The following is a 13,286-nucleotide window of genomic DNA, read 5'->3' on the forward strand; positions in this document are numbered from 1 at the left end:
TTTAATCCATTCTCCTCTTGATAGCCATTTCACATGTTTCCAGGTCTTCATAATTATAGATAATCTTACTATAAACTGCAAGGGCTTTAAAACAAATCTCATGGTATGGGCAATAGGAGTTACTGGGGAGAAAGCACCAATATGTATATAGATGAGTCTTCTATGAGTCAGATGTTGGAATATCTTGTTTCAAAGATCTATGGACTCACTAAAACAGTGAAAGCTGAATATGAACCTCTCTCCAAGCTCTATTGTGTATCCCAGAGTTGGAGGTGATTCAAGGGATGGCTCTGGTGGCCTGCAGATTTGAAATATGACTTGGGTGCACTCAAGATACACAAAGCAGATGGGCCAGATGACTTTAGCAACAGACCCAAAAATCTCTGCTACAAATAAACTCATAATAAAAATTCCAAACCACAAGAGAACACCATCTTGAGAGTCAGATTATAAAATTAAACAAAAAATTAATGAATTCCCCAAGAAGCAAGCAAATGCATTAATCTATAGTTGACTACAAAATAAGAGTATTTTAGGTGGGTATGGTGATGCATGTCTTTAATTCCAACACTTGGGAGGCAGAGGTAAGAGAACCACCATGAATTTGAGGCCAGGGACTACAGAGTGAGTGCCAGGTCATTCTAGTCTAGAGTGAGACCCTTCCTTGAAAAAAACAAAAAAAAAATAAAAATAAGAGTATTTTAAATGATCTAAAAGAAAAAAAAAAAAGAAACACACACACACACATATGGTGGAGAAAGCATGTGGAAAGGAGGCAGCTGGGTCTGTTATCATGGGAAGACTGAGACAGAATGATTGCTTGAGCCTAGGAGTTCAAGACAGCCTCGCCAGCATAGTGAAAACTGTCTAAAACAGAGAAAAGAATAAAAGGCTGAGGAGATGGCTCAGCATTTAAATGTGCTTGCTTGCAAAGCCTGCAGACCTGGGTTCAACTCCTAAGCACCCATGTAAAGCCAGATGCACAAAATGAATGCAGCTGGAGTTTATTTGCAGCAGCAAGAGACCCTGGTGTGCCTATGCTCTCTCCTCTCTCTTTTGCCTTTCTGCCTGTCTTTTAAATAAAGAAATAAATATTTTTAAATTTTTTGTTTATTTTTATTTATTATTATTTATTTTGAGAACAACAAACAGACATAGAGAAAGAAGGAGAGAGAGAAAGAAAATGGGCACACCAGGGCCTCCAGCCACTGCAAATGAAATCCAGATGTATGTGCCACCTTGTGCATCTGGCTTATGTGGGTACTGGGGAATCAAGCCTTGAACTGGTGTCCTTATGCTTCACAGGCAAGTGCTTAACCACTAAGCCATCTCTCCAGCCCAATAAATAAATATTTTTTTAAAAAAGAAAAACAAACAAAATAGTTATTTTGTAAAAAAAAAAAAAAAAAAAACAACAAACTTTTAGTCATTAAAACTCTAAACTAGGAGACTTTCAGATAAGATGGTAGAATAGGAGACACACTAAATAAACCTAGTGGGAGAAAAGGGGCAAGACAACATACATATACTCTTCTACCAAAAAGTGAAGGTCAGGCCCAGAAAATCAAATGCTACATATTGTCTCTCATATATGGACCCTAACTTCAGATACTCAGATCAGTACTGGAGTTGGAATAAAAGTCGGTAGCAGAAGCCAAGAAACTAGAGAGGCCTATGAAGGAGAGAGGAGAGGAGAGGGCTTAAGGGGAAGGCAGAGTAGATATGTAAGTAGAGGGACAGAATACTGGGAGTGGAATAGTCTAAGTGGTTTCAGGGAAGGGAATGGAGGAAAGTAGGGGGTAGAAAAAGGGTTAATCAAAATTTAAGATTTATGAATAAGCCATATGGAAACATATGTCTGTGTATGTATGCATGTATATGAGAGAGTTTGGGCAGAAATATCTTGTGTAGGTAATGTTGTACCCAGAAGCCATAGTTTGTTATTAGAAAGACTTCAGTGCCAGGAATGGAATAACTTCTAGTGAATTGTTGGCCAGGAAAGCTCTTGATGCCCACCCCCCCCAAACATTCAGGCTATTGCAAAGGATGTTAGTTGCCCATAACAGCTAGATGGTATGACCCTATTGTTAAAGACACCACATGCTTGGGCTATAGGTCACTGAAAAATCAAGTTGGAACTGAGCTGGAAGACTCCTCCCTGTTGACTAGCTGTCAGGATGCTGGGAAAAGTTATGTAGCACACAGTCTTTGAGAGGAGAAAAGTCATCAGTGGTTTTAACCATTTGGTTTATTGGACCCTACAAGCTTTACAGTGAGATATCCAGGCCAAATGTACTGACTGGTACAATGGTGGCATATCTGTTTTTGGGGAAACCAGTTGCTCTCAAATTGGATTTAAGGCCCACTCCACAGGAGGGAATTAATGAAGGTACTGAAAGCCTAGTTAAAAGCCTATGGCTGAGGAGGTCATAGGCCCTAGGGAGAAAACTGCTGCTATTACCTGGCTAAATGCATATATTATACCCACCAAACTGCCCTTTAAACATTTATGTTTATGCTCATATATTGCACTCTCACTTTTGGTTAGAAAAGCTTCTCTTTTCACATGGCAGTGACCACTGGGTGACTCAAAACTTTCCAAAACTGCAGAGAAGTGACAATGGAGTATTCAGTACAAAATAAGACATCTCTATCACACCTTAGGTTTAGGGACCATTGTGGAAGAGGTGGAGGACAGAATATAAGAGCCAAAGGAAGGAGAGGATTGTTTACAATACTGTCACCTAGACACAAAGTGGCTTTGATATTCATGACCTCACAATGCCTGATACTACCTACAAAAGACCTAAATAATAGGGAGGGAAAAAATGATGACATCAAAATAGAAAAGAGACTAGTAAAAGACAAGGAATTCAATGGAGGAGGAATTTGGGAGGGGGGGAAGGGGAGAGTTGTGAGGATATTATGATCATGACATAAAAAATGTTTTTAAAAAGTGAAGGGTGGGGCTGGAGAGATGGCTTAGCGGTTAAGCGCTTGCCTGTGAAGCCTAAGGACCCCGGTTCGAGGCTTGATTCTCCAGGTCCCACGTTAGCCAGATGCACAAGGGGCGCATGCGTCTGGATTTCGTTTGCAATGCCTGGAGGCCCTAGCGCGCCCATTCTCTCTCTCTATCTCTATCTGCCTCTTTCTTTCTCTATCACTCTCAAATAAATAAAAAATGAACAAAAAAAATTAAAAAAAATAAATTTTTTTAAAAAAAGTGAAGGGTGGTGCTTTGATGCAAGTGTCCCCCATAAACTTAGGTGTTCTGAATGCTAGGTTCCCAATTGATGGAGATTTGGGAATTAATGTCTCCTGGAGGGAGTGTATTGTTGGGGGAGGGCTTATGGGTGTTAATAGCCAGTTTCCCCTTGCCAGTGTTTGGCATACTCTCCTGTTACTATTGTTCACCTGATATTGGCCAGGGGGTGATGTTCACCCTCTGCTCATGCCATCCTTTTCCCTGCCATTGTGGAACTTCCCTCTCAAGTCTGTAAGCCAATATAAATCTCTTTTTTCCCACAAGCTGCTCTTGGTCGGGTGATGTCTGCCAGCAATGCAAACCTGACTGTAACAGAAGGGGTGTAAGGAATTATAAACTCAGGTAAGTCAAACAATCAGAAAACATTGGGCTCCAGCCAAAGGCCTCTAGGCAGTGTTTTCACTCCTAGCCCTGACTGAGCCAGAAAGAGTAAAACTACAGGAAAAGGATTCTCCCACTCACACTAGCCTTACAAAAGCAAAAACAAAAAAACTGAAGGAAAAGACAACAGGTTTAATTTGAGCAGTTCCAGAAGTTCAGAGAGCTTTGGACCCCTCTTCTCCTCCACATTGACAGCACCAGGAACCACTGGAGATCTCAGGACAATTGGAGCCACTCCTCTACCACCACAACATCCAGCATTGCTGATGTGAGAGCAGATCTACTAACCTAGACAGCTGAGAGCCCACAGTGCACCAAAGAGGAAATTAGCTTCAAATTCATCATAGGACAAACAGAAAGTCACCCCAAAACATTACTGGGCTATACTACAGCAGAGCAATATATACCCCAAAGCCAGAAATATTGGCTTGCACAAGAAGTGCCAATTGCACCTTCCATACTAGAGTAGGTTGCTAAAGAAAAGAATCCAAGAGAAGGAAAGAATTTGAAAGCTAGCCCACTAATCATCATCATCATCATCATCTGGGCGTGGTGGTACACACCTTTATTCTCAGCACTCAGGAGGCAGAGGTAGGTGGATCACTGCGATTTCAAGGCCATCCTGAGACTACATAGTGAATTCCAGGTCAGCCTGGGCTTGAGAGTGACACCCTACCTTGAAACACCTTCCCCCAAAAATGTGATGTGTTGGATCTGATGTCTACTTTGCAATTCTTAAGTAAGTTGTAGTTTAGGTATAACATTTGTCACTTTTCAAATTTCTTCATTTATCCTGCCTTTTTTCTTTCCCTGTCTTTCTTGGGAGAAGAGTCTAACACTAGCCCAAGCTGACCTGGAACCAACGCAGCCTAGAAATCTCAGCCTCTGAATTTATAGGATTAAGGGTGTGAGCCACCCACTTCAGGCCAGTTTAGGGCCTTTGGTTTTGTTAGTTTACCTGTTTGAATCCACACTCCTGCATAAATATTCCATGCTAATTTTGTGTGTGTTTGTATATTGCTCAGTTAGATTTTAGGATTTTTCTACTACTGAATTTTTTTTCTACAACCCTTCCCACCCACTACTTGTTTACATTCCCTCTCTTTCCACCCCCTTTTCTAATTCTTTCCTCCTTGTCCCCTCCTCCTTATTCTCCAAAACTAAAGTTTCCAGAGTCCCAACAACCTCTAAAATCTGTAGAAACTAACAGTGACCCAACTTCCCTCTCCCAAACACTTGTGCCATCTACATCTTTTTCAGAGTTGATATTCGCCCTCACACTAATTCATTCTACACTCCCACTTCTAAGTAAGCAAAACCCTAATATACTTCTACCAGCTTTGTATGTGTGTGTGTGTGTGTGTGTGTGTATATATATATATATATATATATATATATATATATATATCAGCAATTAATGAAAGAAAAAGGAACATTGTGATTAGTTTCATACTAGAATATATGCATAACAGAAATATCTAACATCTTGGGTAACTGCTGCTGTTACTGTAGGAGTAATATAAGAGACACATCAGGTACCTTGAGCTCTTACCCTAAAAATATAAATTCTGGCCTGGCAAGGTGGGGTATGCCTTCAATCCCAGCACTCAGGAAGCAGATGTAGGAGGATCACCATGTGTTCGAGACCACCCTGAGATTACATAGTGAATAGTGCATTCCAGATCAGCCTGAGCTAGAGTGAGACCCTATCTCAAAAAAAACAAACAAACATATATATATATATATATATATATATATATATATATATATATATATATATATATATATATATATATAATAACTAGAAAACCAAAGCACTGAAATAACTCAAGATGTAAAAATCTCTATATAATAATACAAGAAACAAAAAAATTAAAGAAATACAAATTCTCCAGAAATTATAAATCCAGGGGCTGGAGAGATGGCTCAGCAGTTGAGGTACTTGCCTGCAAAGTAGGTTCAATTCCACAGTACCCATGTAAAACCAGATGCATTAAATAGTGTATGCATCTGGAGTTTGTTTTCAGTGGCTAGTGGCCTGGGTGTGCCCATTCTCTCTCTCCCCCCCCTCAAATAAATATATAAATAAAGTATTTTTTTAAATATTTGGAGTTGGAGAGATGAGTTAGTGGTCAAGGTGCTTGCTGGCAAAGCCAAAGGACCAAACTTTGATTCCCCAGTACCTACATAAAGCCAAATGCACAAGGTGATGCATGGGTCTGGCATTAGTTTGCAGTGGCAGGAGGCCCTGGTTTGCCCATTCACTTTCTCTCTTTCTACCAATCTCTATCTCTGCCTCTTTATCTCTCTCAAATAAATAAATAATATTTTTTAAAATATTTTTTAGTGGAGCGCGCGGAGGCCGGCGTGCGCAGGCTGCTCCCCCGAGCCCCGCTGGGGTTCCGCGCCCCCTCCCGGGCCTCCGTGCTTGCGGCGTCCTGGCGGTCCGCGCTGTGGCCTGGCTGCTCCTCGGGGCGGCTGGGCTTCTGCAAAGCGGGCTCACGGCCGACTCGAGCGACGCCCCCTTCGGCATAAGGCCCACTTGCTCTGAAATTATTTTGATGCAAGAATTTTTAAAAGATGGTTTCCATAGAGACCTTTTAATAAAAGTGAAATTTGGAGAAAGCATTGAGGAGTTACAGACCTGTCGACTCTTAATTAAACATTACATCCCGACAGGACTTTTTGTGGATCCTTATGAGTTGGCTTCATTACGAGAGAAAAATCTAACAGAGGCAGTGATGGTTTCAGAAAGTTTTAATATAGAAGCCCCTAACTATTTGTCCGAGGAATCTGAAGTCCTTATTTATGCCAGACAGGATGCACAGTGCATTGACTGCTTCCAAGCCTTTTTGCCTGTGCACTATCGCTATCACCGGCCACACAGGAAGGATGGTGACAACCTTAGTGTGGTTAGCAACCCAGATTTATTGATGTACTGTGACCAAGAGTTCCCAATTTTGAAATGCTGGGCTCAATCACAAGTGCCAGCTCCTTGTGCTTTGAAGAGTAAGGAGATCTGCCAGTGGAGCAACATGAAGTATAAATCAATACTTAAGAATTTGATCCTGCAAGTTCCGGTGGGGCTGACTGTACATACCTCTTTAGTGTGTTCTGTGACTCTGCTCATTACCATCCTGTGTGCGACCCTGATCCTGATAGCTGTTTTCAAATACGGCCGTTTTTGTCTACAAGTTTTATACAGTTGTGTTTTCTACACAGCTAATAAAAAAGACCTATATGTTTAAAAAATATATATTTTTTTAAAGTCAGGGTTTAAAAGAATTTCAATCTAAGCCGGGCATGGTGGCGCACACCTTTAATCCCAGCACTCAGGAGGCAGAGGTAGGAGGATTGCCATGAGTTCGAAGCCACCCTGAGACTCCGTAGTGTATTCCAGGTCAGCCTGGGCTAGAGTGAGACCCTACCTCGAAAAATAAAAAAAAAAAAAAAAAAGAATTTCAATCTAAAGGCATGGTAAGTATTTTCAACAAAATCACAGTAGAAAATGTCCCCAAAATAAAGAGATAACAAATCAGATACAGGCAGCATTTAGAATACCAAATAGATAAGATTAAAAAAGACCTCCCCCTCACCATATTCTAATTAAACTACTAAATACACAGACCAAAGAATATGTTGAGAGCAGTAAGAGAGAAATCCCTTGTTACCTATAAAGGCAAGCCCATCAGGACAACAGCAGATTACTCAACACAAGCTTTAAAAGCCAGAAGTATTCCAAGTTCTGAAAGATAATTCCCAACCCAGACTACGTCCAGCACAGATATATATCATAATTGAAGGAGAAATAAGAACTTTCTATTATAAAAACAGCCTAGAGGGATGGGTGTGGTGACACATGCCTTTAATCTCGGCACATGGGAGGCAGAGGTAGGAGGATTGCCATGAGTTTGAGGCCACCCTAAGACTACATAGTGCATTCCAGGTCAGCCTGGGCTAGAGTGAGACCCTACCTCGGAAAAAAAAAAAAAAAAAAAAAAAAGACAGCCTAGAGGAATACATGACTACTAAACCAACCACAGAAAATTCTTGAAGGAATCCTTTGACCTAAGAGAAAGAAAAGCAGATACATGAGACCATAGGAAAGAATAAATCATGTTCAAATGAGAGTAACAGAAGAAAGTAACAGAAAAACAAGCACTACAAAATCAATAAAAATGGCAAGAATAAATACACACTTTTCAATAATAATGCTTAATATCAATGGTTTCAATGACCCAACAAAAAGACACAGACTTGCTGACTAGAATAATTTTTGTCCTTTCAGCAAAAAAAAAAAAAAAAAAAATCAGAGAAACATCTGGATTTTAAATAACATTTTACAACAAACAAACTTAATGCATGTCAATAGAACATTCTATCCAAATGCTACAAAATATACATTATTTTCAGCAGCACATGGAACTCTCTCTAAAATAGGTCATATACTAGGATAGAAACCAAATTTTAACACATACAGGAAAACTGAAATAATTCCTTGTATTCTATCTGATCACAATGGGATTAAACTATAGAACAACAGCAAGAAAGACTATAGAACATGAACAAATTCATGAAAAATAAACAATATGCTACTGAAGGATAAATGGATCATAATAAAATGAAGAAGAAAAAAATTTAAAAGATAGAATCAAATGATAATGAAAATACAAAATATCAAAATCTATAGAATACAATGAGGCAGTTAGTCCTAAAGGGAAATTTTACAGCTTCAAGAGCCTATATTAAAAAATTAGAGGGCTGAAGAGATGGCTTGGCAATTAAGGTGCTTACCTGTGAAGCCTAAGAGCTCATGCTTGAACCTCCAGGTCCCACATAGACAGATGGACAGTGATGCAAGCACACAGTGTCACACATGCAAACAAGGGGGCATGTGTGTCTGGAGTTCTTTGGCAGTGGCTAAAGCCCTGGTGCACCCATTCTCTCTCTCTTTCTCTCTCCCTCTTTTTTTTTTTTTTTTTTTTTTGGTTTATTTATTTGAGAGGGACAGAAAGAGTCTGATAGAGAGAGGGAGATAGAATGGGCATGCCAGGGCCTCCAGCCACTGCAAACAAACTCCAGACGTGTGTGCCCCCTTGTGCATCTTGCTAACGTGGGTGCTGGGGAGTCAAGCCTCGAACTGGGGTCCTTAGGCTTCACAGGCAAGCACTTAACCACTAAGCCATCTCTCCAGACCCTCTCTCCCTCTTTTTATGACTCTCTCTCTCAACATAAATTAAAAAAATAATCAAAGACAGGCACGGTGGCACATGCCTTTAATTCCAGCACTGGGGAGGCAAAGGTAGAGGGACTGCAATGAGTTTGAGGCCATCCTGAGACTACATAGGGAATTCCAGGTCAGCCTGGGTTAGAACAAGATCCTATTTAAACCCAAACCATTTAAAAAATTAACTGAAAGGGACTGCCATTAAAAAAAAAGAAAAGAAAAGAAAGCCTCTAGGGTGTACTACTGGAAAACAGAAATGTACATAGAAATGTGCTTTCCCTTTCTATGAAGGCACACAATGACCACTTCAGCTATGGTGCAGGATATATGTAGAGCTGGTAAAAGAACTTGGCATCATTCAAGTGTGTCTGCTTTGCAAATATGCAAGAGTGAGGCATTACTAGAAGCTTGCACCAAGGTTCTAGAAAGCCACAGAGGCCAGGCAAAGTGGCAAGGTCAGATTCCCTATATTGAACTTCTGAGTGGGCTGCCTACGAAGCTATAAGGATAAAACTTAAGTTGTGACAGAGACCCCAGAAAATTTGAGGTGCAAAGACATTGTTGCCATGAAAATCTGAATCATCTAATGGGGCTGGAACTTAGGAGGTCAAATGCACTACAAGAAAAAGAGTTGAAGCAATGACATTTATAGTTAAGCCTGTTAAAGCCAAGATGATGCCAAAATGATCTCCAGATGCTAGATATGGAGCTATGGGGGATTTTTTTTCTGCTGATTTTTGCCTTCCTTTGCCCCCATTCCTGTCTTGAAATAGGAATGTTCTCTATGCTACTATATATTGGAAGTGAAGGAAAAAAGAGGAAGCTAGCTTTTTCAGGAACTTACTCAGGGACAGAAATCCAAAGAGAGAACAAGGAGCTGCCACTGCATCCATGTTGGCAAAAGTGAACCATGGGACTGATCCTGTCTCTCCAAAATGGCTCTCATTGTCATGCCCTGTTGAGGGACTTCCAGTTAAGATGACAGTGTAGGTACCACACCAAAGCAGCCTAAGGGGGGAAAAGACCAAAAAAACTCAGCAAAATACACACTTTTACTAAAAAGTGAGGTGTATAGGAAATTGAAACAGCAGTAGAGCAGTAGAAGAGATCCAGAGCATCCAGAGCCCACACAGGCCTGCAAAAGCGGCCCTGGCAGGTCTGCAGACCACAGCGGCAGCACACCAGAAAGCTGCCAGGCTTGGCTAGAGCCACGGGAAAAGCCAGGTGAGGGGAGCTTCCACACACACCAGAGCTCTCTACAACTCAAGAAACATGAAGGGACAGTGGCAGTGAACAACGGAGGAGCAGATCACAAGGTAGAAGAACACGTGGAACAGCAAGAGAACTAGAGAAGCATTGGCTCCCTCCCCTCCCCCACCGCCTGTGCCCAGCTCGAGTGAACAGAGCAGCAGTCCCAGGACCCGGCCACCCCAAGTTGAGCCAACAGCAGGACCCAAGCAGGAGCAGAGTCCAGCAGCAACATCAGTGGCTCCGGCACTGGCAAAAGCGGCCCCAGCAGCGGCGGATCCAGTAGTGGCAGCAGCAGCAGCAGCTTCAGAGGCAGCAGTGGAAGATCCAGCAGTGGCAGCTTCAGAGGCAGCAGCGGCGGATCCAGCAGTGGCAGCTACAGCAGCAGCAGCAGCGGTGACAGATCCAGCAGCAACAGCTTCAGCAGTACCAGTAGCAGTCCCAGCAGCGGAGGTGCCACAGTTTCCAGGCTCAGTTTGCCCCACAGGAAAAGCCAGTGCCCATCTCCAGAAATCAGAACAGCAGCACAACGACCCAGCCAGCAACTTGACTGAGACCAAAATCATCCAAAAAGGTAACTGGGATTGTACCAGGGAAGGGTCTCACTTGGTCACAAGCTGACTTGGATCCTTCAACAGACCAGAAATCTTAACCTCTATGGTGATAGAGGATCTGGTTGTTACAATAACTACTCTTGCATAAATACTCAGTGCTATTTTTGATTGAATGTGTACAGTGTTTAGTTAAATTTTAGAATCCACCTGTATTTTATTCCACTCAGCCTACTTGAACACTCCCATAGCAGGGAAACTCAACTCCTAGGAACACCTTTGTAGATACTCTGACAGCCTTAAGACCCACACCTAACAACTTAAGCTCCTACCCTGAAGATATATAACACCAAATCAATTGATACAGCTAAGAATACCCAGCTAGCTAAAAAATCCAAGCATTAACGTAATCCAAGATGCAAAAATATATACATTATAACACAAGAAACACTAAAAAGCAAGACAATATAAATCCACCTAAAAGTATTAATGCATCAGAAATGACCTCGAGTGAGAATGAGTTAGAGGAAATGCCTGAGAAAGATTTCAAAAGAATGATTGTAAATATGTTCAAAGAAGTCAAAGAACAAATCAAAGGAATCAAAGAAGAAATCAAAGAGGAAATCAAAGAAGACACAGGATACCAATTTAATGAAATAAAGAAGGTAATATAAGACATAAATAAGGATATAGAAATAATAAAGAAAAACCAGTCAGAATTACTAGCAATGAAGAACACAGTTAATGAAATAAAAATCTCTTTAGAAAATCTCACCAGTAGGATGGATGAAGGAGAGGACAGAATAACAAAGCTAGACCAGGTGGAAGATCTAATACAGTCCAACAAAGAGAAAGACAAACTTATAGAAAAGTATGAGTGGGAATTTCAAGATATTCGGGATACTATGAAAAGGTCAAATGTAAGAATTCAGGGCATAGGAGAAGGACAAGAATTCCACTCCAAAGGCATAGTAGGCATCTTCAACAAAATCACAGAAGAAAACTTTCCCCAAATTGGGAAAGGGGTGCCAATGCAGATACAGGAAGCCTTTAGAACCCCAGCCAGACAAAACCTGGAAAGAACCTCTCCTCGCCATATTATAATCAAACTACCAAACACACAAACCAAAGAAAAAATATTGAAAGCAGTTAGACAGAAAAACCAAGTTACCTACAAAGGCAAGCCCATCAGGATTACAGCAGATTATTCAACACAAACTTTAAAAGCCAGAAGGGCTGGGAGTGATATGTTCCAAGTTCTGAAATATAACAACTGTCAACCAAGGTTACTTTATCCTGCAAAGATATCCATTCAAATGGATGGACATTCCATGACAAAAGCAGGTTAAAGGAGTATTTGAAGACAAAACCAGCTCTACAGAAAATACTTGATACAATCATCCACACTGAAGAAAAGGAAAAGCACACATATAAGGAACCTGGCAAAAACAAGCAATACTCAAATACTAGTTAACACAAGAGAGCAAAGGTAGAACCGGAACCAAAAAGAAAAAAAAAAAAAAAAAGGGCAAACATAAATACACAACTTTTTTTTTTTTCTTGGTTTTCGAGATGGGGTCTCACTCAAGAACAGGCTGACCTAGAATTCACTATGTAGTCTCAGAGTGGCCTCGAACTCACAGTGATCCTCCTACCTCCAATTCCTGAGTGCTGTGCTGGGATTAAAGTCATGTGCCACCACGCCCGGCCACACCTTTCAATAATATCTCTTAATATCAATGGCCTCAATGCACCAACCAAAAGACATAGGTTTTCAGACTGGGTTAAAAAGCAGGATCCTACAGTTTGTTGTCCCCTCATCTTTCTACAAAGGATATACATTATCTTAGAGTGAAAGGTTGGAAAATGGTGTTTCAAGCAAATGGGCCTAGAAAACAAGCAGGGGTTGCTATACTAATATCTGACAAAGTAGACTTCAGTCCAACGTTAGTCAAGAAAGATAAGGAAGGTCACTTTATATTGATTAAGGGCACACTCCAACAGGAGGACATTACAATCCTAAACATATATGCACCTAACATGGGGGTTCCCAAATTCATCAAACAAACACTATTAGAACTAAAGTCACAGATAACACCAAACACAGTGGTGGTGAGTGACTTTAACACCCCACTCTCATCAATTGACAGGTCATCCTGGGAAAAAATAAATAGAGAGGCATCTGGACTAAATGAGGTCATAGAAGGAATGGACCTAACAAATATATACAGGACATTTCATCCAAATGCTGCAGAATATACATTCTTGTCAGCAGCACATGGAACATTCTCTAAAATAGACCATATATTAGGACACAAAGCAAATCTTAACAAATTCAGGGAAATTGAAATAATTCCTTGCATTCTATCTGACCACAATGGAATTAAACTATGAATCAGTAGCAAGAAAGGCTATAGAGCATACACAAAATCATGGAAACTAAAGAATACACTACTAAATGATGAATGGGTCAATGAAGAAATCAAGAAGGAAATCAAAAAATTTATAGAGTCAAACGATAATGAGAACACAACATACCAAAATCTCTGGGACACAATGAAGGCAGTTCTAAAAGGTAAATTTATAGCTTTAAGTGCCTATATTAAGAAATTAG

General features: G+C 40.7%; 1 protein-coding gene across 1 annotated transcript in view; it reads left to right on the forward strand.

Annotated features, from left to right (window-relative positions):
* The window catches only part of LOC123454667 (phosphatidylinositol-glycan biosynthesis class X protein-like), a 37,299-nt gene extending 30,405 nt beyond the window's left edge, over nt 1-6,894 (forward strand). The window contains exon 2 of the mRNA XM_045133399.1: nt 5,994-6,894. Coding sequence (XP_044989334.1) covers nt 5,994-6,894 — 901 coding nt within the window. The remainder of the gene's footprint in view (nt 1-5,993) is intronic.
* The last annotated feature ends 6,392 nt before the right edge of the window (nt 6,895-13,286 follow it).

The sequence above is a fragment of the Jaculus jaculus genome, chromosome 14 (assembly GCF_020740685.1).
Source record: "Jaculus jaculus isolate mJacJac1 chromosome 14, mJacJac1.mat.Y.cur, whole genome shotgun sequence".
Lineage (NCBI taxonomy): Eukaryota > Metazoa > Chordata > Mammalia > Rodentia > Dipodidae > Jaculus > Jaculus jaculus.